The sequence below is a fragment of the Ruditapes philippinarum genome, unplaced genomic scaffold, assembly GCF_026571515.1.
Source record: "Ruditapes philippinarum isolate M1 unplaced genomic scaffold, ASM2657151v2 ctg468_1_1_1_1, whole genome shotgun sequence".
Lineage (NCBI taxonomy): Eukaryota > Metazoa > Mollusca > Bivalvia > Venerida > Veneridae > Ruditapes > Ruditapes philippinarum.
In genome coordinates, this window is record NW_026857880.1 from 423,444 (window position 1) to 449,064 (window position 25,621).

Below are 25,621 nucleotides of genomic sequence, written 5' to 3' on the forward strand. Positions count from 1 at the left end.
TTGTCGCCTTTCTATTGTGCAATGAAAAGGTTTACGCATTAAAATGTCACTCTTTGTTTTATATATATGAAGCTTTTTATATAATATGATGCAAAACAGCGTTTACATCAGAAGCAGCAGGTTGTATGCGTCAACATTTTGGAATTATCTTATATAAGGTAAGACATAGGACATTTAAGTTTTCTGTTAAAGAAAAATCAAAATGTTAATCAATATAATAAGTATACCACATTTACGCAATCATGTGTATACAATAAGTAGTGAAGTTGTTCTTTTTATTCCAGTTCGTTCAATATAATAAGAAATTAAATACAATTTCAATTTTGCCGTACACGGAGTCGCGTACTGTAAACTTGCCCTTGGTTAATATGTTTAACTGTATAACTTAATTTTATTTCACCGGAATATTCACATTTGTAAGTTGGTACATTTAAAATTGGAAATTATATCATGTACTTTCTTTTAATAATAAAATGGAAAACCAGGTTAGAATTAAAATGTATCCTCACAAGAATAATTATCATAAATACTCCTTAAAGTGAAGAGAGAATAACTTTATTAATCATCATCATAATTGATATCATAATTTTATTTGTTTAATGTTTGTGTCACATGCTTTTGTATAACTATTGGAAGACACTATGTGATTTTTTTTTAAATACAATACTTCAGACAAGAGACCTAGATCCTCAGCCATTCAAAATGATCAGGATACTCGTCATGTTAGGAACGGTAATTCCATTTTGTCCTGTAGAAGGGAGAACAGGCTGCTGGGCTGGGCCGCCTGGAAGCCAGGGGAATATCTGCATGTAAGTTGGTTTAAAGAGTTAATTGCAGGAGTATTAAATCGAATGGAAAGCAATTTATTTACGCAAAAAACAATTGCAACGCAATACAAATTCTGAATTCTGTATAATTTATCAGTTTCTTTGTAACAAATATTGAAGCACTGAGAACCCATTTGTATTATTATTATTAAAATGTATTATTTTTTAGTTAGTAAAAAATCAATCTGATAAAATCTGCATCTGCACGTACTTGTATGTAGTGGGTGGTGGTATTTTTATAATAAAAGACTAAGATTAAATACTGTGTAATCCGGTGATAGGGGGCATGAGAGAATTAAACCATTAATATTCCCTAATACCTTTCTACTTTCGTATTGTTGCTATTGAGAGATATTCTCTACTTCAGAGTTATCTTTCTGTCATCTGCTGTCACTGAATTTATTATATTTTCAGACAAAATACCACTGTGCCGGGACATATATCTAATGACATAAGATATTCGTTCATTTCGAGGTATACGCACATATGCTGCGACGTTTTAGCGTGCACTGACTTCCGTGGATGTCGTTTAAAGGAAGTAGGATGTTTCCAGGGCATGGTGTTATCACAACGTATACCCTGGGAGTTGAGAGATATTCATCCTCTCGTCAGTTGTTCTTCGTCCAACCAACCTGGCTATTATCAGTTTGAAATACACGCGTAGATTGTCTTACATTTTTGCTAAATTGGCTTTGACTGAATATATACACGGAAAAAAGCATTAAGTTTGTGAAATTATTTCATGAAAAGATAAAATTATCTTTATTTGGTATATTTCCATGAACAGTAATTATCGTTAAAACAAGTTTAGTTTGTTGTTGAATGTCAAATCCAGATCCTAGTAAAATGGTGCACAAATATATCAATGCATATTGTATTCTCAAATATGCCATTTTCGTCTGTTTTTTCTTCTTTTGACAAAGTTTGTCTTTCCAGTTGTACAGGTATTTTAGAATACTCAGTAAGGCTTCAAATAAATGATAAAAAAAATAATATTAGATCAATAGTGGTGGGCCACGTATACGAAACGCAGCCCAACAGCATCCATTAGCAACAGCACCAAAATTGGCATAAAATGAGCAACGCTAAACAAACAGTGTGAGCAGGGATGAGGGTGTGGAGAAAATGACCGAGTGGGCGGGGCACAAATTGAAGGGTAAAAAACCCCTGGGGAATGGGACTACCTTTGACGACTTAAATACGAAGGGACACAACAAATGTCACCGTACATAAGACACTTGTAGCAGTAAACAAGACATACTTGTGTAACACAAAGGGGGACGCCTGGAAACGGTCAGTTATAGATCAAACTTTCGTGATATAGTTAATAGACATTGGGCATCAGTAATCCCTAAGGATATTCTACCCTTTTCTTTGATTGAATATGTAAACCAGAGTGACATTAACTCATCCACGGCTATATAGTTGGGGAACATGTTCAACTCAAAATAAGTTTACATTTTGCTATAATAACACCAGTGTTTTTGTTTACTTTGCATGAAAGATAACAAATAGATAACAAGGAACTTGATAAAAATATTCATCGGAATTAATTTGTAATATTCGATTTATAAAAACGAATGCAGCAATCGTTTTCTATTTTAGGAAGATTTATATTCTATAATTACCATTTTTCAATATCAACTGTTGGTCAACCACAATCATAACAGTCAATCTTTTGAAATATATTTGTAATTCAGCTCAACTTGCCTAAGGATATATGATTATAATGTCACTTAAATTATCAAATTTACAGTGCGTTACAAGTTCTGCTGTTTCAGAAGAGAACGTCTTTAGCTTATATGAAACTCTCCCGAGTTTATTTCTTACTAAACAACATTTAAGATAATGAGCATGATACCAGCAGGGCTCGAACCTGCGATGCCTTGATCAAGTGGAAGACACCATAACAACCAGGCAACCGCTAATTACTGCAACAGTTCGGACAAGACCTGAATTAATACCGTATTTAATTTGTAAATATAATTATTTTAACTGTTACGCCCTAAATTCTAAATCATATTATAAGCTGAAGGATTGTCGGGAGTTGAGACATCAGGATCTCAGCCACCATTTATCCTAGCGTTATCTAAAAGGCGGCTAAATGGATTGGAATAAATGGATTCTATGCATCTGATAGCTACAGCATTTGAGGTGGTTTTGTCCCCTGACGTTGCCTTATGTTTGTAACACACGAAAATAGCCAAAATCATCTGTCCTGTTCGGCGCAATATGACGTACCCAAATTATGTTGATGCGCCGTAAAAACCAAACAAAAATCAATATACATGTTTAAAATTAGATATTGTGATAACGTTATAAATTCGCTAAAGTAAAAACGTAGTGAGTACTAAAATTCCTTTTCTGTCATCGATGATTATCTATATTTTTAATTAAATATTTACTCAAATAAACAAAGCACCCTTCATAGATACTATCTCCCCAATATCTTTGTTACAATACACGTCTAATATAAATAATCTGACTTTTCCTTTTTTTTCCTTTTTCGCCGTCTTCTAATCCCAGTTGTTATAATACTCGTGAGCGTCAAGATCACACTACTTTACGTACATCCCGAATTCGCTATTCCTTTCATTATCTGTTTACTGTTGTCTTGATTTGTATTTTTTAAATTTCAATAGTTTTAACCTTTCTCTATATTTTATTTTCAAGTCTTAAGTTATTTTTTATGTACATATTTTTATTTTTTCGTATGATCGACTGAGTTTTAGACTTTTAGATTAATCATGGGGTATTTTATATTTTATAAATGTATACATATATGTGTGTAATTATTATTATTATTTTTTGTTTTGTTTGTTTTTTAAAGTCATTGTAAATGTATATATTTCCATTGTAAAGCGCCTTTGAACATTTTATTTTTGAGGAGAGCGCTATAAAAATGTAGTAATTATTATTATTATTATTATTATTATTTGTATTAACATCTTGACAAACAAGGGGGTCGATAATTTTGATATAAAAGCATACTATTTATCGCCTAAATCTTTAACCTCCAAATCAATCAACAATTTTCTATGTGTTAAGCATAATGGCGTTTTGGTATAGTGTCCGCTTTGTGAGTGTAGAAACCCTGGTTCGAATCATGAAAAAGGCATTTTGTCCTTTTATTGTTTGTTTTTAGGGTTGTTTTACAACGAACTTGATTTAGTTCCCCGTGAATTTCATTCACACAATGCTATTTGAGAACATTTAGTTATATACATATTCGCGATCAACAGGTTAAGTATAAGACGACACAGTGATCGTGATTAGGGTAATAAATAAGCAATGGAAGAAAATGCATATACAGTATAATGAGCCAAAATTATTAAAACTGTGGCGAATTGAATTCAGAGTTTAAAACAGAATAAAACTGATAATACTGTTTCTAAAATCAAATAATTCAACTTTGCTGAACCATCATAAGCTTAACTTTAAATTGTGCCAAACATTATAAAAGAGAAAATGAAAAGTTACGTGACAATAAGAGATTCGAACCCGAAAATCCATGTTCATAACCCGAGATCTTCATGAACTTTCTGACCCTTACGCTACTCGCATTTACTTGTCTATATCCACTTTAATTCTTCTACATTACAATAATAATGCAAAACGTAATAATTGAAGAACTTGAACAACTCATTATGTCATGATGTTACGACTGATTAATGTAAACGTTATCGTGTTCGACTTATCACTACGTAAATCATATATCAAACCTATAACAAATAACACTATGTCATTCAAACTATAATAAAAAAATAAACGCCGCGCATGCGCATTAATTTTGCTTAAAAGGGTCACATGATGCTTTTAGTCAATACGTTTGGAAATATTAAACAAAAATTATTCAATGTCAAAAATCCGCGCAAAAATCATTTCTATTTTCTATATTCATTTGTTGATACTGTTATCTAAATGACAATTAAGTCTTAAGAATGTATTTTAATACAGCTTCGGGCAAGAGATAAGCTTCACTGCAATGTCTCTTATCAATAATACTTTTTTACTTTATTATACCTGTTTTCATTCGTCCATTTACATATGTATATAATTTTCCCGATATTTAGGTAAATATGCAAATAATCTTCATTATGATATACATTTTCGTTGATACGTTCCATTAAACATACACATAAAACACAAGCTTCGATTCCTTCATGTGATTAAATTACGTTTACTTATTTCTACATAAAAATCATGTAGTTTCTCCACCAAAATATAAATTGAATAAATAGTTATCGCGTTCTTACATTATAAAGAGAGCGTGGAAGTCACAATATATATGTTTTATCTTGACAAATTGTATACAATCTTTTGGTATATTCTTGTCTGCCTATGTCTATGCCTAACTTATGGTTGGAACAACGAAAATACAAAATTATTTTTACATGGTACTTCTAAATTTATAACATTTAAAAGTGAATTACATTTATTGAGATTCATGTTTAAACATGATGCTAACATTACAATCATTATGGTAAAATTTTGAAAAGTTATTCAACAAAGCAACACAATTTTGAAAAGATATTAACTATGCTTTTTATAAATAATATTGCTTATATTTTATCACCTACATCCCGCTGCTATCCTTGGTATTTGGTAACATGGTTCTTTCATGATCAAAATGAGTATGTGAACTTATAAAGTTACCTTATCCCCCTGTAATAATAAGTTTCGCATAAGCCAAAAATGTCAAATTAACTGAGAAGCACTTAAGTTTATTTAATCCGCCTATATTCCACGATAGTATGTTAGTGTGAGTGATTATTTGGTATGTCTTGGACCCTTCGATATTCCGTTCTCGAATTGGACTGAAACGACGCGTCTTATGACGTTTCTCCAGTTTATGCCATTGGTTGTCTGGTCAGTTTTAAAGTTTTACTTCAGATTTGATTTCTAACGGCTTGTGTTTCTGGTGTTTAAATAAGTTAATATCATGATTAAGCACGTGTTCGTATGTCACACTGACTGTTTCCAAAAAATAACAATATCTCTCGTTACTAACTGAACAAAAAAAAACTTTATGTTGGAGTATGATGTTTATAACGTCATCTTGGAAAGAAGAATAATTATAATGTATGTATGTAAATGTTATTTATTGGAAAGCTATGATCTCTTTGAGTTTGTAACAGTGTCGATAACGGGTTCCTTAAAAATACAGGTCAAAGTTGAGGTCACTAGACATAAGGGGCGATTTTCAAAAATGACAATGAAGGAATGTTTTAGTGACTTTTTGAATATCAGTTGATGTCAATGTGCATAGGTTGTGCTATTAACGCGCGTGACCACCGTTGGCCCTAATGTAGGCTTTTTTCTCCTCCTCGTGGAATTTGTGAGACGGAGAATTTTAAACAAATTTTTGAGTAAATATTAAAATGCTTCCCACAAATCTAACATCACTAAAATAAATTAAAATAGTACTTGTTTAATTGTGGGAACAAGACACTTCTTCTCCTCGACACTTCAATCCTCACATTTTGAAGACATTTCATATGGTTCGGATTGTACTTTTCGCAAAAATATTTGTTTGTAATGATTATATACTTACAATTTAAATAGTGAAAATTTATTGATATCTTCATTTTCCGTTTTGTTTTACTGTAAAAATTATTTTTCACTTCAGTGAAACATATTTTTCGTATTTTACAATCAAATAATTATTATTTTGTTGTTTGTTATTTTGTTGTTGTTTTTTTTTTTCTTGTAAAGGTTATTATTGTTGTGCTATTTTCTACTAACTTTTCAACTTTCCATTTAACTATTTTCTTTTGTTTCAATGTAGCCATATCTAGAAATATACTGCATACAAGTACACAAATTGTTTCAACTATAGTTCAGTTGTCACGAAATGCTCGTTCACTGCTCAAGTATTATGACTACTATATACTACACAAGATAAAAATAATTATCACCGGTCTATGAAAAATATAAGATATTATATCAAATGTACCTTCATATTCCATTTGCCATATTCCATGTGTTATAGATTGGCATCTATTGTAAAAATTGAAAAAAATAGGTAAAGAGATGAAAGCTTTTAAGGCTCGAACTCGTAAATCTATGTTGTATCGCATCCTAATGACTTCAAAAACTTTTGTCATCATGACATTTTAAATTCCATTTCTTATTTTGTAAGATATACACTTCTAATAAACCCGTTTTACCTTATTAAGAAATAGTTTGTGAACTTTTGTTTATACAAAAATTGCAACGTCACTCACAGATAGATAGTTTTCAAATAAATTTAAAACAATACCGACAGTAAGAATGTAATTAGTCGCATACTTATCGTCGGAAAAAAACCTTTGGCATCCATGTTTGTTTTGTGGGTAACGTGACCGATCATGTGTCACTGGTGACGTACCATTGTGTTATATTTAGAAAGACAAAGTCAGAGTCGAAGATTCTTTCGAATCATTTTATTTTTGATAATTTCTTCGTAAAATTATCGCATTTACCATCAAATCAAACATTTCTGATATTTTTTTGTAAATATTTACATAACATAAAGGATCTTTAAGAGTAAAACTGTTTAACATGTGTGTTGGTTAAATTTATGAATACCAATGTAGCTTTCGAGATAAGACATACAAAAAATTTACAACCCATAATAAAATAAACACAAATAGCGAAATATCAGTAAAGGCTAAATCTGTTCATATATACCTCCGGATTTACTTAGTCGCGCCCAGTATAAAACAATAGTTTACATTGAATTTGATGTTACATAACTGTGACATATATATGACTTTAATATATATCACTTTATGTACTGGCTTTGCAATATCAAAACTAAAAGGTAATGGATTCTGGTCCGAAAGGTGCGTCTGCATTTCGTGTTTTTATAGTGACTTTAGTAATTCTTGGGTTGACATGCACTGGGCTGCTTATAAGCCTACTTGTGACTTTACGGAGAGAAGGTGACGAGAATTTTGAAACAGTTCCTTGTTCAATTGACGAAATATTCAAAGAAGATCTCGAAGCTGAAGTTCCGGGAGTTTTCGATGACCTTACAAACAATGAGATAAAAGGACTTAAAAACTATTTATATGAAAAATCAGGGCTAGATTTGGTACGCCCATCAGCAAATAAGAGCAACGCAAATTACGTATTTGTCGCTGAACTTTATCTCCCTAACAAGGCAAAAGTTATAGCACATCTAGATAACAAAGAGAATCAGCCGGAAAGAGAGGCAAAGGTCATCATTATTCGTGGCAAACAACCTAACACAGAGATAAATGAGCTGGTAGTGGGACCTCTACCAAATGCCACATACCATAAGCCTCTACCGGGAATCAATGCATCTTTGCCTTATTTTTACAGACCAATGACAGAAGCTGACTATGGTTCAGTTACAAAATCAATAACTGACCAAGTTCATGAACAGCTTGGAGATCTAATACAAACCTGTTATGGAGCCAAGTTAAAAGACTGCGAAAACAAGTGCATAGGGTTTTTATACGCATCTTCTTTCTCTCCTGCATCGAGCGGTGAACAAAAGAGAAAGACCTGGTATTGGCTTACGTATGTTGTCGAATATTACACACTTCATACTGTTGACTTTACTGTTTTGGCAAATATCAAGGAAACCGGTGTCGAGATTGAAGTCGTTTGGTTTAAGGGTAACCAGTACAAATCGATGAATGACCTTTCTTCGTTATTTAGAAACAAAAGTGTGAAATGTGTTCCACAGACATTTCCTACGGTTGACAAAAACCTTTTCTCTACTCTGCATAGGAGAGGGAATATACCTGAAACAGCAAAGAATAAACGGAGCCCTGTTTTTGTACAACCTGACGGTCAGCGATATACAGTTAAAGGAAGACATGTGAACTATATGCAGTGGTCATTTGATTTTCGTTTATCCACATCCTATGGACCACAGGTATATGACATTAAATTTGGAAACGAACGCATTATTTATGAATTAGGCCTCCAAGAAATATCAGTATTTTATTCTGGATACAGCCCCCAGCAACGTTTTTCTGACTTCTTAGATTCCGTGGAACTTATAGGACCATCTGCACAGGGGCTCATTCCTGGTGTAGATTGTCCAAATCACGCTACATATTATAACACGAAGCATATAACAGAAACTTCCGAAACTGCTGACGTTACAAAAAATGTCTTCTGCTTATTTGAATTAAATACAGGAGAACCACTAAGAAGGCACCATTCTTACTATGAATCCGAAGGTAAATTCTACGAAGGCATAGAGAATGTGTTCTTAGTTCTAAGAACAATCATTACTGTTGCAAATTATGACTATATACTCGATTTCCGGTTTTATCAAAATGGCGTCGTCGAAGTGAAGAGCATGTCTACAGGTTTTGCATTGACTAACGCTTTCTCAGAGATGGAGAAAAAATATGGATTCCAGTTACATGACAATATTGTTGCCAGCTTTCATACACACATGTTTCATTTTAAAGCCGATTTGGACGTAAAAGGTCAAAACAATAGATACGAAACTATAGATATTAAAACAGAGACTACACCAAATGAATTTTCAAGAAAAATCAACTCTACATATAGCCAAGGATATCTTGAAAGATCTTTAAAGCTCACAGAGAAAGATGCAGCTTATAAATTTAATTTTCAGACACCGAAATATCACATATTCTATAACAATAAGACAAGAGATACATACGGGAATCCTCCAGCATACAGGTATATAATCATTTTGATATAATTTTTTAATGCTTTTTCTCGGTCATAATTAAAGCGTTTGCTTTAATTATATGTTAGGCATAATTCTGTTTTTAGAAAGTTACATTTCAGAAACAATTGTAAACAAAGATATATCAAACAAACAAATCAACACGAAAACCTAAAAGTGCAAGGACAAAGATCAGATCAGGAGGACACTATGATGGACAGTTATTTAAGCTTTCAAACTGATTTGTTTTAATTTTCGTCCTCGGGCCCTTATTTGTGATTTTCATGTTGATCTGCCTTCCTTTAAAACATCGAGTACTTTGGTTTTGGTCATTAGGCTGTACCTTGTTGTACATATTGACATGTTCATTTATGTGTTTAATGGCAGAACATTTAATACAATTTTTAACTCTGAATATAGACTGAAAGTCAACTCAATTTTATTTATGTATTAACATGAAATGTTCCCGGTTGCGGCACTCAGTATGTTGGGCAAACAGGACGCTCTCTTAAAATTAGATTCCGAGAACACTTCTATAAAATGAGAAATCGTAGCAAATTTACGACTCTTTTATATCAACACTTTAGAAAAATTGGCCATTCTTTTAAACATGAAATAATTCAACCAGTGGAACAAATTGCTTACGATTCTGATATATCGTCTGGTTTTAAAGTGAAAGCCAGACACTTTAAAAATTTACAAACCCCTTTTCCACCTGGCCTTAATGACAATATCTTTCAACATGGTAATATTTCTAAAGATCCCAGTATTGACATTGTTTTAGTCGTAACATACGGAAGCGGAAATCTCGATCTCATGGAATATGTAAAAATGGTAACATTAAACGTAAATTAAAAATTACTATGTCTGTTTCCGATTTAAATAACATCTTGACTAATTCGGGTAAACATGCTATGTTATCAGGTCTAACTTCTCTTTCTCTTCGGTATCTTAAAACTTTAGACGAAGAAGCTGATAACATAGTTATCCAAACTGACCCTTTTTATACTGCAGCCTACCTTATACAAAGTTTTACACAGCATATTTTAAGACCTCATATCGACACCACCGCTGAACATGACAGGCACATTCTTAAAGGGATATTCAGGCAAAATAATGACAAAAATATTGAAATGATCTTATGTACTCAAATCACGCTTAAATGACTTTTCATGGAGTTTCAGCTTGAATTATTGTTTAAATTCTATATATTTTGTGTTTTAAGCGTAAATATATCTATATATGCTGAACAAAATTTAGACGCCAATATAATCAACAAATAGTTTTAAAACAAGTCAGGTGACTTGAACAAACCCTTGAAGTTACAATAACAGATATTGTGGATATTGTATGATTGAAACAAGCCTAAGTCATTCATTTGACATGTTCATTAACGTTTCCAGAGTTCACTTTGACAACTATTGTGAAATGCTAGCGCTCTAACCTGACCCACGCGGGTCAAGTTAGGAAACCACCATTTTATTCTTTATATGGAGAAAAGTTTTGTCCCTTTGACTGTCTGATATATTCATTTTGAGGAAATTTACAGAATAATGAATGAAAAATTCAAAACTAAGAAAATGAAAATTTTGCCTGTGTCTCCCTTTAAAGTTACTTTTCTAAACAAAGGTATTGATTTAATCGATTTACCTAGTATTTTTCGAGATAAACGCGTTACCGGCGCTATTCCTAAATATTTCAAAAACTCTTAGATTCCAATTATTTGCTATAAATATGAAACACCTGTCAGAAAAATCATATTCAATTATAACAAAATTGTCTCCGACCTAGAAGTTGAGTCTAATACACCAACTAGTTGAGACTGTAAAAATTCTAAATTCTGTAACTTGGATTTGGCCATATAATTATTGGTGATTTTGATATAATAAACTGAAATTTTAGATAAGTTTAAAGTTAAGAATTATCAAGCTGCATCTGTAAGAACTTACGATTTCTCTACCTTATATACAACATTGCCACATAATCTTATAAATGATAAATTATTATCTTTAATTCAAAAAAACATTTGCAAGAGAACAGGTCACGTTTCTTGCTTGCAATTCAAAGAAGGCTTTCTTTACCAATGGTATCATTAAACAATATACAATGTGGACCTGTGACGAAGTTTGTAAAGCACTTTCTTTTTTATTAGATAACATTTATGTCAGATTTGGTAATACAGTTTTCAAACAGATAATAGGCATTCCAATGGGAACTAATTGTGCCCCCCTGATAGCTGATTTATTTCTTTATTGGTATGAGAGGGATTTTATGTTAAGTCTTTCCCCTACTACGCATCAGGATATTATAAATGCATTTAACAACACTTCCCGCTACCTATATGATAATTTTAGCATGAATAATCCTTATTTGGATCAATTGGTTTCTAAAATATATCCCAGTGAACTTAAATTGAATAAAATTGAATAAAACTGACACTTCAGACGTTATTACATCTTTTTTAGATTTAAACATTTCTATCATTAACAATACTATAGTAACTTAAATCTACGATAAAAGAGATGATTTTGATTTTAATATTGTTAACTATCCACATTTAGATGGAGATGTACCTCATGCTACATCATATTAATTAGATTTGCTAGGGCGTGCAGTCGTGTTGATGATTTTAATGAACGCATTTTTTTATTTATTACTAACAAACTTCTTAAACAAGGTTATCGCTATCATAAATTGCGTAAATATTTTACAAAGTTTTACCATCGTAATTCAGACTTAGTTTTAAAATTTTATTGTAATTTAAAAACTCTTTTACGACTAGGTATTGGCAAACCTGATTTCTATGGAGATGTGGTTTACAAACTTCGTAGGATCATGGGTCATAGTAATTTTTCTGCCGTCTTCACTTAAATTATCAAACGGTTTATTTAAAGAGGTTATGACCCAATTATTTTAAGGCATACCGTATGCTTGGTGTTCAACCCTTTTACAATAGGACGCTACGCTTTCCTCTTTTGATTACATATGACGGACCAAGTGGGAGACTCTATGATGGACAGTTCTTAAAGCCCTTTGGGACTGAATTGACTTAATGTTCGTCTTCTGACTTGCTTCGTCAGGCCCTTGTAGGTGATTTTCTTGTTGCTCTACCTTCATTTAAGGCATCGAGTACTTTGGTAATGGTTATTAGGCTGAACCTTTTTCTACATATTTACATAATTTTGTAAGTATTTTATTTATTTCGTCTAATGTAACAATGACCATTGTTAGAATTTCATTTTGCGGGGATTAATTTTATTTACACTTTCATGTCATTCAGGAACATATTGGGGCTAAGAGTGAGGTTTGGAGCGCATAAAACCGGTTTAAACTCCCAAGTGGTTTAACTACCGGCGGTATCCCTTTGTGTTCTTTCACGTGTTTTTCTAGTCTGTATTGTTACTTGTTTTTGGATGCTTACATGTTTTGTGATGTCTGTCTTGGTGGATTGTCGTTAACGGTAGGTATTTTCTCTTCCCCCCCCTCTCCCACCTTTTCACCCTTACAGCCCTTATCCCTTTAAATTCCCTTATGGGCCCGTTTTTGTTTATGTTGTTTCGCATTGCATGTCCCAATCCTTTCGCCCTTGTGTACGCTCCGGGTTTTTGTTTGGTGCCTTCTGAGTGCCCTGCTTGAGTGTGTCGGGAGGGCGGCGTCCTGTGAACGTTGCCTTTGCCTTGTTGATCTTTATTCTTGTTATTTTATTTATTTCGTCTAATGTATCCTTGACTTTTGTTAGAATTTCACTTGGCGGGGATTCATTTTATTTACACTGTCTCGTCATATGGTAACATTTTTGGGCTAATAGTGAGGCTTGGCGGGCCTAAAACCGGTTTAAACTGCCCACTGATCGTTCCAGTGTTTGTATTGTGTGAATTGTTACTTGTTTTGAATGTTTTGTATACCATGTTTAATTGCCGGAAAATGTAAGTATTTTCTCTGCCCCCTTCACTTCTGCCATTTTTTGTGTGACGTGAGCATCTCATATACAAATGTATTGTATAACCAAAAAGGATTTATGTGTAGACTTAACTGAAAATACATTGACTTTACTCTCGATTTCCATGTTTTTTTACCGATTTGATATTAAATCTTGTAAATGATTGAATATAAATTTTCCTTTATCCTATATATCATTTACTCGACTTTAAGCATTAAATAAATGTAAAATTTGCAAAATAATATAGATTTCGTCTTATGGCTTGTAAAGCGTCACAACATTAAACTTTATTGTCTGTACACATTTTTGTCCCCCACCGTTTCGAAGAAAAAATGGGGATATAGAAATAGGCTCCGTCCGTCCGTTTGTCCGTCCGTCACACTTTCGTGCCCGGTCCATAACTTTGTCATTTATCAAAGGAATCTGAAATTACTTGGCACAAATGTTTGTTATAATAAGACGATGTGTCACGCGCAACAACCAGACCCCTACCACCAGGGTCAAGGTCGAACTTGCTTATTCAAGGTCAACATTATCTATTTGATGGTATATGTCGTGTCCGGTTCATAACTTTCTTATCTTTGAAGGGATTTTGTAAATACTTGCCACAATTGTTCACAGTAATGAGACAATGTGTCTTGCACAACAACCGGTCACCTACCTTCAAGGTCAAGTTCACACTTGGAGGTCAAAAATTAACATAGTCTCTTACAGAGTATATTTTGTGTCCGGTCCATAACATTTTTTCATAGATCAAAGGATTTTGTAAATACTTGGCACAAATAGTCACTATAATAAGATGATGAGTCATGCGCAAAAGCTGCATTCCTACCTCCAAGTTCAAGGTCACACTTAGAGGTCAAAACTAACATAGTATGTTTACATTTTGTGTCCGATTTAGAACTTCTTCGAGATTTTTAAATAGCATGGCACAAATTGTCACAATAATAAGAGGATATGTCAAGTACAACATCTGCACCCCTACCTCCAAGGTCAAGGTCACACTAAGAGGTCAAAGGTTAACAGAGTCTGTTATATGGTATATTGTGTGTCCCGTACATAACTTCTTCATAGATCAAGGGATTTTGAATATACTTGGCACAAATAGTCACAATGATAAGATGATATGTCATGCAATAACACCTGTGCCTCTACCTCCAAGGTCTAGGTCACACTTAGAGGTCAAAGATTTACATAGTCTGCTATAGGGTATAGTTTGTGTCCAGTCAATACTTTTTTCATATCAAGGGATTTTAAAAATACTTTGCACAAACAATCACAATAATAAGACGATATGTCAGGCGCGAAACATGGGTCCCTACCTCCAAGGTCACACTTAGAGGTCAAAGATTAACATAGTCTGTTATAGGGTATATTTTGTGTCCGATCTATAACTTCTTCATAGTTCAAGGGATTTTGAAAATACTTGGCACAAAAAGTAACTGTAATAAGACGATATGTCATGTACAACACCTGCACCCCTACTTCCAATGTCAAAGTCACACTTAGAGGTTAAAGCTAAACATGATAGATTTTTAAATTTCGTGTTTCATTTTATTTCTTTAATAAATTTATTGTTGCATTTGCAGATCTAGCATTGATCATAATTTTGGACTAAAAATCCTGAGATCCATACCTCAATTTTTTGAAATATCACCGTTTTATGCTTCATAGAAAACTTCCCCGAGGCGGGGGACGTTGGTAACTCTGTTACAAATTCTTGTTATATTAGCGGTCGTTGTCAAATAGACAATTCAAAAGCCTGAAAGCTCTGTAATATAAACATCTAGTTTTTACATTTATTTATCTTAACTGATTTTTGTACTTATTTCACTTAAACCTAAGGCCAGCGCTTCAATATTTTCAATTCCACTGGTTATTTTGTCGTTCTAAAATCATACAAAGATTAAAGATACAACTTCCGTTCTGTTTTAATGAGAATTGTAACAAATTTTCTTGAGTTACCTGGTCGTTTATCAGATTAGCTTGTGCAGATATTAAATAGTTTTATCTATGAAAGTTTAAAGGGCAAATATTTCCATATGGGTTTTGCCTGATATAAGGATGATTTACTCAAGCTTTGATATCATCTAACCTTTTATCGTATATATTTTGCCGATAAAACTTATTTACATATTTTAAAGTTAAGTAGATCCATATAAAATAGGCCCTATAATAAATCATGGAATTTAATTTAGCCTACCCACATAGTAATAAAGAGGATACAACGGGAGTGGATTTCTCTTATCTCACTCGTACGAATATACAGAACTGAACGGTTATACAATGATGAGTTTAAATACAAACTAGTATGCTGGCGTCTACTGTTCAATATGTCATGTTTTATGTTCTTTTCCTTGTTAATTTTATTTGAACTAGCTGAAACATGTGTACATATTTAAATACAGGGAACGAAGTTAGTGCTTTCGTGCATGCACAATAATCTTCTTTTTTATTCAAAATTCAAACATTCATTTTGTAAACTGCATACAGCAAATATTTAGCTAGATAACCTTTCTAAAGAGGCTAAACCAAAACAAACAGATCTATTTGAAACTTTGATAAGGATATGTCCTATTGTTTACTACTTTTAAACATTGTTTCTTTATTTACATTTTATCTTATTTTATTAAGAATTGTGCGCATAGAAGAAACAAACCTGGTCTTTAAAATAAGTAATGGAAACAATCCCGGGAACATTCAGCATATTTGTTTTTATAAATTTAGTACATGTTTGAGCTGTTGAGCCGAAATCCATGTATATGCTTATGTGTGTACCTTATTTATTAACCTTTACATTACCGAAAGTTTTGCCAGATTTTTTTATCCAATGCATTTTTCAATATCAGCCGTTGATCAATCACCTTCATTACAGTCAATCTTTGGAAATATATTGTCGATTCAGTTAAATTTGACCAAAAAAAATTAGACACAATTCCTAAATCATCGAGTTCAGAAATAGGCACGACTGTATTTACGCTGTGGCCTTATCTGTAACGTGCAATACCGAATTGTATTAATCGAATAGGAGTAAACATTAAAAATAAGCTGAACGAAAATGTAGTAAAACGTAGTATTATATAAACATACAATAGGCAGTCGTGGTCGAATAGTTTTTTTAACTCCGAACTATTCGCACTTTATCGCTCCGGTTCAAATTGCGCCAGACCCTCTTTCATTTGAGAAAGATATGATCAAGTGCGAATAGCTATATATATAGTCCGGAGTTAATAAACTGTTTGGGGGAGAAGAGGTGGGGTGGAGTTAAGTCACATCGACACTTTTTTCTAGGTCATATGTCGACTTCTCATCTTTACTGGAAGAGAATTACCGAGATGACATCTGAGGTGGTAACAACACCGAAAGTATCACAGAAATAATTTAATACAAGATAGATTTATCTTTGAGACCATACAACATTTCGTTCAACATTTCGTTTGATTTCAGACTCATCCATAATGGTATGGTCAAGCAAATTATTCCAGAAGGTCATAATAAGGAACCATCAATAAGTTGGGCGAGGTACCAGCATGCTGTAACTAAACGGAAAGACACAGAAGCTCATAGCAGTTCCATGTACTCCATGTTTGATACAGATAACCAGGTTGTCAACTTCCAGGGATATATAGATGATGATGAAAACATCACGGACGAGGTTTGTCAAATAATACCCACTAATCAAATGCTCACGATAAAAATAAATTGGTCCATAAAGAGAGATAAAAGGATGCTTATACTAAATCACTTACTACTTTTATTACATGAATAAATTGTACACTCATTGCATAGTACTGTTTACAAAAGACGGATTCGAGAGTGGTTAAATAAGCTTATAACTTCCAACACAATCGATTTAAAATAGATTCAAGGATTGTAAACTAAAAGTATTGATTTCACGACTATTTTGTAACTCGGTATATAGAACTTTTTATAGTTAATATTCAACACTGGATTTTTTTCTGATTTCTTCTACTGTTTATTTCAGGATCTTGTCCTATGGGTGACACTGGGTGCTCACCACATACCTCACAAGGAAGATCTTCCTCTGACAACTACAATGGGCCTCTCACCAAGCTTCATATTACAACCGTATAATTATTTTCCTGAAGACCCAGCTATGGCCTCGCCAAACGCTGTACGAATAGAGCCAAGGAATTCAGGAGTTTACATAGAACGATATGGCATGTCATATGAACCGAAGAACATTTGCGTCCCTAGAAAAACAAACTTTGAAAACAAAATTAAGTCAGACACGGAACTCATTTTTGAAAACTAACTTTTTATGCCCCCGGCATAAAGTGATTGAACCGTCTGTTGGTCTGTCTACCTATACTAATGGCTTTATACTTTACACACTTACTTATCAACACAAAGTACATGATCTGGGCAAGTTACATAACTTTGACTTCATCATTTTTACCAAGTTATTGCCCTTTTCAGCACTTAGAAAATGAATATTTGTTTAACCTTAAACGGCAAGTTGTATATAAATATCTATACTAATGGCTTCATTATTATCATTATTACCACACTTACTTATCAGATATTGCCAAGTTATATAACTGTATCATCCATTTTCCCACCCTTTTATCACTTTGAAAATATGGTTTTCCGGCAAGTTGGATTTATCTTAAATATCTCCTAATTATTTATTTAATGATATCTTTCATATTTGGTAGGTGGATGCCTTAAACGGTCCTCTAATTATTTTATGGAGTAAGGGTCTCTAATGTCAATGTCAAGGTCACTGGTGTAAAAAAACAAATTTAAACAAGTCATATTTGCTCTTACAGCCTTTATTTTTAGTTGATGTCATTCATATTTAATACAAACTGATAAGGGGGTCCTCTTTCTTTGGGTTTAGTTCTGGTTCATTTGGGTCAAGGTCCCTTATGTCAAAAATAGAATGCTACTTTTTTACAGGTGTATTAACCTTATTCTATTGACAGATGTCTCTTATATTTGGTAGGAACATAAAATTGGGGTCTTATCTTTTGGATGGAGTTAGTGGTCAGTTGTGTCAAGTTCACCAGTGCTAAAAATATATTTTTACACTTTTGCCCATTCAACCTTTATTTATGTAAAGATGCCTTTTATATTTGGTAGGACAAGAGCCATGTTAACATTGCCATCCCCCACCGAATGTGTTTGCTCATTGGAAAAATATATATGTAGAAGAGCAGAATAATTCAATTTAAAGAGGTCTTTTGGTAATGAAAACTGATGCCGAAGTGATAACAGATTTGAAACCAATGTGAATTCTGATGGCTGAAAATAACAAAGGGCAATAACTGAAAAAAAACTATTGCAGGGTAGGTTACCTTTCTTGTGTGCTGCACTCCTCCTCAATGAGATCTATCCACCTATCAAGTTTCAAGTTGATACCTTTAACACTTATTTAGATTAGCTCCGGAAAAAAAGTATGAAAAATAACAAAGGGCAATTACTTAAAAATTATAAAGGGTAGAGTTATCATTCTTGCGCACAGCATTCCTACTCAATAAGATCTATTTACCTATGACGTTTCATGTTGACATCTCAAAGACTTTTTGAGTTATGCTCCACTTAGGTGAAAAATTAAGTATGACAAATAACAAAAGGCAATTACTCAAAAATTGTGAAGGGTAGAGTTATCATTCTTAAGCACTGCACACCTCCTGAGTAAAATCTATCCACCTATGAAGTCTCATATTGATACCTCAAAGGCTTTTGAGTTATGCTCTGGACAAAATTTAAGTTTGAAAAATAACAAAGGGCAATAACTCAAAAGTTATTCAGGGTATCGTTATCATTCTTGTGCACTGCACTCCTCCTTAATATGATATATCAACCTATGAAATTTCAAGTTGATACCTCAAATACTTTTTGAGATAAGCACCGGACAAAAAGTATGAAAAATAACAAAGGGCAATAACTCAAAAATTCGGCGGGGGATGAAAATAACGTGCATGGTATTCCTTTTTCTGATTGAGGTAGGGGTCAGCGGGTCATGGTTCACCAGTGCTAAAAATAGATTTTTACACTTTTGCTCATAAAGCCCTTATTAATTGACAATTGTATTTCAAATCTGGTAGGAAACTAACTTGCCTGTCTGTCTGATATTTTTTCTTTGGATGGAGTTAGGGGTCAGTTGGGTTAAGGTCAACAGTGCTAAAAAAAAGACTTTTATACTTTTGCCCGTACAGCCTTTATTTATTGACAGATGTATTTCCTATTTGATAGGAAAATATTTTGCATGCTACTCTTCCTTTGGATGGAGTAAGGGGTCAGTTCGGTCAAGGTTACCAGTGCTTAAATAGTTTTTTACACTTTTGCCCATACAACTTTTATTTATTGACAGATGTATTTCATATTTGGCAGAAAGATAACTTACATGATACTCTTCCTTTGATTGAGGTAGGGGTTCAGTTTGTCAAGGTCGCGGATGCCAAAAATAGATTTCTACATGTTTGCCTATATAGCAATTACTTTTTGACTGATGTTGTATTTTTTATATTTAGTAGTAAGATAACGTGCTAACTAACATGGTCTTCTTTCTTTGGATTGAGTAAGGGGTCAGTTGGGTCAAGGTCATTAATGCTAAAAAACAGATTTTTTTTCTCACTTTTGCCCTTTTAGCCTTTATTTATCGACAGATGTTTTTCATATTTTGTTGAAAGGTAACTAGCATGCTATTCTTCCTTTCGATTGAATAAGGGCAAGAACACCAATTAAAGATTTCTACGCATTTGCTAAAATAGCCTTAAAGTTTATATTTTCACTGATATTTTTCATATTTGAAAGGATGATAATTTCCATCCTTGCATTGAGTTAGGGGTCAGTGGGGTCAAGGTCACCAGTGCTTAAAATAGATTTTTAAACGTTTGTACATATAGCCTTTATTTATGTACAGATGTCTTCTTATTTGGTAGGAAGATATCTTGCATAGTGTTTAGATTGAGTAAGGGGTCAGTGGGTAAGAGTCAAGAGTCTGAAGGACATCAAATAAAATGTAGAAGATGGCACAAGGGTACAGTATGGAGAAAGCATTTTAATGATAACCAAAGAACGCTTTGTGGATTGAAATGTAAAAACGGTATGGTTGGCGCATTAAAATGTCCCTGTCTTATAATTATAAAGCCATTTAATAATATAATATGATGCAAAGAAGCGTTAACAACAATCAAGATAATGCTAATTTAACCACATTTTCACAACCATGTGTACTTAATCTTTAAAGAAAAGAAGAGTGAACTAATTTATTTTTTTCAAATGTGTGTGTGTGTGTGTGTGTTTTTGTTTTTTTGTTTTTTTTGTTTTTGTTTTTTTTTTTAATTTGTTAGATAACATAAATATTTCCGTACATTATCAATTTTTCCAGCCACGCGCACTGTAAGCTGCATAATTCTTATCGTCTTTTTTCATAGTTTTGGCTGGCATACTTTTTTTTCGGATATTTATACAACAGAACAGCAAATGTCAAGTGTTGCATAGCAGCCGTAAAAGGATTCCCCGTACTTCACTTCAGTGTTTTTATATTTTTTCTGGTCCATCGTGCCACTTTAAGTGTTGAGAATTGACTACCGCTCAAGCCGGTGCTAGGGGGCGTGAGGGATGTTGCACTTTTTCATTATCCCTCATGTACAAACTCATTCAAACTGAGTCTGCAATTTTCATGTAATTTTGCTGATTTAAATGCTTCCGATGTATGACATTTTTTCCCAGATATTTACTGTAAATTACAGTTTACCAGAACATTCATGATCATGCATTTATTCAAATTTATTCGAACAATCAAAATAGACAATTGTATCGCGTACTTCTCATTCCTCCGAAGGAAGGTATATAGGAATCGCACTGTCCCTCTGTCCTTCCGTCCGTCCGCCCGGTAGTCTTGTCCGCGCTCCATCTCCAAAACCGCTGGGGGAATTCAGTGAAACGTCACAGGTTTGTTAATTACAATGCTTAGTTGTGCATAGTGTCTTTATTTTCCGCTTTTTTTTCTTTTAGCACAATTATGGTCAATTTTCTAGTAAAATAAGCTTTTCCACGCTACATCTCCAAAACCGCTTGGGGATTTAAGTGAAACTTCACAGGATTGTTTGTCGTTTGTATCCTTGCCTAGTTGTGCATAGTATCTTGATTTTTTTTTTTTTTTTTTTTTTTTTTGAATTTTTGTTTTTTTTTTTTTTTATGCAAAGGTATGGCCCCTTGATGGTTAATTATCAAGTAAAATAAGCTTGTCAGCGCTTGTGAAATGTTAAGTGAAACTTGATCCACACAACAAACAAGTAAATGCAGTTACTTAACCATGTTTCATCTGAAAAAAGACAGGTAATAATAATTGTCAAAATCATAGCTGTATATGTCGTTTCAGAACTTCCCTGCTGCCGTTCATATGTTATTTTTTTCTGGTCTTCATTTTGTTCAGACTCATATTCAATAACAAATATAAGATAATTTTATGTCAAAGCTTCATTTCGGGGACATTATAAGTCACTTTTAAGTGACAGCTCTCGTTTAAACATTTTTATACAAACTTTGTATTTTTTACCAATGTTTGATTTTTACAAGGAAGTGGTCTTTAAGGTTTGGGTGGAGTTTGGGGTCACTGAGTTCAAGGTAAAGTCTTCCATATATATTTGTATTTGATAAAGTTGATATTTTTCAACTTAATCACAAGCCGTAGCAAAGACTTGCCAACTTATATGTTTTCAGAATTACAAAACGGCATGACTATGTTATTTACATTTTATTATTATTATTATTATTATAATTATTATTATTATTATTATTTGTTTAATTTTTATTCATTTTTAAAAACAATTTAAGGGATACCATTTTTCTGTCCATAGCTGAGTGAATGGGTAAATTTGAATTGGTATTTTTGAAAATATTACTGACAAGAATCTGAACAGGGGACATTTGTGTTTAACAAACCCGCTCTGGTTATTAGTTTTTTTTATTTGAACTACGTTTGTGTTCAAAGAACGATAATTATTTCTGTACTTTTGGGGGTATTCAAAGTTATATCTTCAATAAAAGTTAAATCATCTCATTTAAGAAAAAAATGTGATAAGGAATTGTGATAAATAATTATCATAAATTATGTTTTTCATTGTCATTTTCTGAGTGCCAAAAAGGATTAAATAACGAACATAAAACATGTTCGTGATGTTGGCAGCCTAGCAGCCTGAAGTTGGCAGCCAAGCAGCCAAGTAGCCTAAAGAAAACTAAGAAAACTAAGAATAGAACAACATGAAAACAGTCGGAAATTCATTAGTAGCACTTCTTTAGATCATTCCACGCCTTTTTTCAATATCGTGATCTTTATTTTTTAAGATGTTGAACTTTATCTTAACATATTTTTTTCATTCTGACGCTTCGAAATTTGTGAAGTTAGCAGCCTAGCAGGATAGTACAAACATTGTTTTCATGTTGTTATATTCTTAGTTTTCTTTAGGCGGCTAGGCTGCCAGGCTACTAGGCTGCCAACTTCAGGCTGCTAGGCTGCCAACTTCAGGCTGCTTAGCTGCCAACTTCACGAACATATAACAAAACCCTGAAATTTGCTACAGGACACTAAATAAAAAAATCACACACGACATGTTACCACCAGGGCCCCGTGTTCACAAAGATTTAAGGATCAGGATCAAAATCAGGATCAAATTTAAAACTCTCATATTCTTCATAGTTAATCCTCATAGATTAAATAACTAAATTATAAATATTAATTTGATAAAACTGGACTTGCAATTATAGCAAGTTAATGAACTTTTAGAATAAATTCATTGTTATTTTGGCAAGATACGGGCATTTTACTGTTGATCCAAATATTGATCCTGATCCTTAAATTGATCCTTATTTTGATCCGAATAGTTTTGTTTTTGTTTTGTTACCTGTTGATTTTATCCCAAATTAGTTTGGTTTCTTTGCAAATCAGCAATTTTTTTTTACATTTTGAATATTTACCAATTAATTCTAGCAAAACACGATAAATTTTAGTACTATAAAACAATGAAAATAAAATCAGATTCATTTGATCCCGATCTGATCTTTTCTTAGTGAAACACGTGTCCAGATGATCAAATCAAGTTACTACAACAATATCCGATGTTTAAAAGTCTGTTTAAAAATAATCTAGTAAAGCAGGTGGAAGGATAACGCACATAACTGTATTCCTGTTTTTCTTTTAATTTACATAAAAGAATGTGTGTACAATACAATGAGTCGAACATATAAGTTATCCAAGAATACGACTCTATCAAAAGAAATTCACAAACTGTTGTAAATATTCCCATGGGCCCGTGGTATATATCATTGTAAAATACAGGTTTATCCACTGGAAAACCTAGTTAGAATTAAAATGAATCACCAGTATTGTAATCTAAATCATTCACTTCCCTTGAAGTGAAAAAGAGATTCATTTTAATATTATTATTGTTATTTTGTTTTATTTCGTCTAAAACTTTTACAGTTGCCAAAATTTTATAGTAGTTTTTGAGAGACAATATCTGAGTAACGTTTGTTAGAGACATAGTCGAGCGAGATTCTTTTTCAAGATGATCAAGATACTCATAATGTTAGAAACTGTTGTTCCGTTTGTCCTTGTAGAAGGGAGAACAGGATGATGGGCTTGTCTACCTGGAAGTCAAGGAAATATCTGCATGTAAGTTGGTTTGAAGAGTTGATTCCATCCGTAATTAATTGAATGGATAGCATTTTTTTAAGAAAACAATTGCAATGCCATTGAAATTCAACATATCAGTTCCTTCGAAACAAATATTGAACAAATGAACCAGTTTGTTTATTCTTTTTATCTTTATGAAGTTAGTTAGTTAAAGTCAGTCTGATTAAATTTGTATATCTGTGTGTGGGGGAAAGGGTTATGTTTTATAATAAAAATAAGATATTGAAGATTAAATACTGCGTTTGCAGGTGATAGGGGCGAGGGAGAATTACATAACTACTCTTCTCTAATTTTATTAAGACTGGCTTTCACCTTTCTTCTTTGTTATCGTTGCTCTTGTGAGGTACTTTCCACATCAGGTCTATCTGTCTGTCATCTGCTGTCACTAAATTTATTTAATTTTCAGACAAAATACCACTGTGCCGGGACATATATCTAATGTCATATGATATTCGTTTATTTCGAGGTATACACACATATGCTGCGACGCTTAAGCATACACTGACTTCCGTGGATGTTGTTTTAAAGGAAATAGGAGCCAGTCTATAGTCGACCGTTCTAATACTTAACGGTTGAGAGAGGTAACGACTGAGGCAGTGTCACTCACTTCATTTGCTCCGCCTCTATTGTAGTACGGCTCCGCCTTAACGTGTCGCAAAATGTAATATGATGCTCTGTATGCTAGCATTTAGCCTTCGTTGACGGGGGGGGGGGGCGCAGGGAACGAGGACAACTCAATACCACTTCCCTACAACATTAGGATGCAAGTTACAAAGACTAAACCACGCCCACTATCAGAAAGGCGGTTCTCTCTCAACCGTAAAGAAAGCACGCTTAGCTCAACCATAAAGTAACTGTTTCAGAGTCTAATAACGGGAACCAAATTCGGGCAGGGAACAGGGGTATGACTAAAATGCGCAACGGAGATTTTTTTGGCGATACAGGCAAAACGGAAATTTTTTGGGCAAAACAGACAAAACGTGTGCTAATTCATGAAAATATATAACATTTAAGATATAAAACTGGGTAACTGAGTGAAAACAAAATACGTTTAATTTAAAATGTATCACAAATATTAACTATAGGTTATTTTGAAGGATTCTGTGACGATTGTTCTCTTTTGCCTATATTTTTTTATTACATTTAGTGGTTGTATACCTATATTCCAGGCTTGTGTTTAATCAAGTAGTTTAATCTTTAATAAATAAGAAAACAATACGTAACTAAAAATTGATTAATTTATTATATTTAACAATTTATTCAAAACTATTATTTGTTATTACAGACATATTTTTGCTATTTGTAAAATAACAGAACAGTTCGTCCTCAAAATTATTCGAACATTATGCAATTCGTATCAATATTTAAATGAACATATTCTTGGCCCAACGAAGGTATTTTTCTTTACCCCTGTCTTTATCTTGAATTTAATTTAAGTATACCAATCATTTAAATTTTACTTGTTATCCAATTAATTTTGCTTCGACTAGACTTTTCAATTTTCGTCGCAACAGATAAAC

General features: G+C 33.0%; 2 protein-coding genes across 2 annotated transcripts; both read left to right on the plus strand.

Annotated features, from left to right (window-relative positions):
- LOC132751373 (insoluble matrix shell protein 3-like) lies at positions 1-1,689 on the plus strand. Its single transcript, XM_060741536.1, has 3 exons — positions 1-158; positions 673-809; positions 1,242-1,689. The coding sequence occupies exons 1-3, from the start codon at positions 126-128 to the stop codon at positions 1,489-1,491; spliced, it is 420 nt and encodes a 139-aa protein (XP_060597519.1). The 5' UTR covers positions 1-125; the 3' UTR covers positions 1,492-1,689.
- Positions 1,690-7,436: 5,747 nt separating this feature from the next.
- On the plus strand, positions 7,437-17,976 carry LOC132751349 (putative amine oxidase [copper-containing]). Its single transcript, XM_060741511.1, has 3 exons — positions 7,437-9,503; positions 16,880-17,087; positions 17,418-17,976. Exons 1-3 carry the CDS (start codon positions 7,636-7,638, stop codon positions 17,706-17,708), a joined length of 2,367 nt encoding a protein of 788 aa, XP_060597494.1. The 5' UTR covers positions 7,437-7,635; the 3' UTR covers positions 17,709-17,976.
- The last annotated feature ends 7,645 nt before the right edge of the window (positions 17,977-25,621 follow it).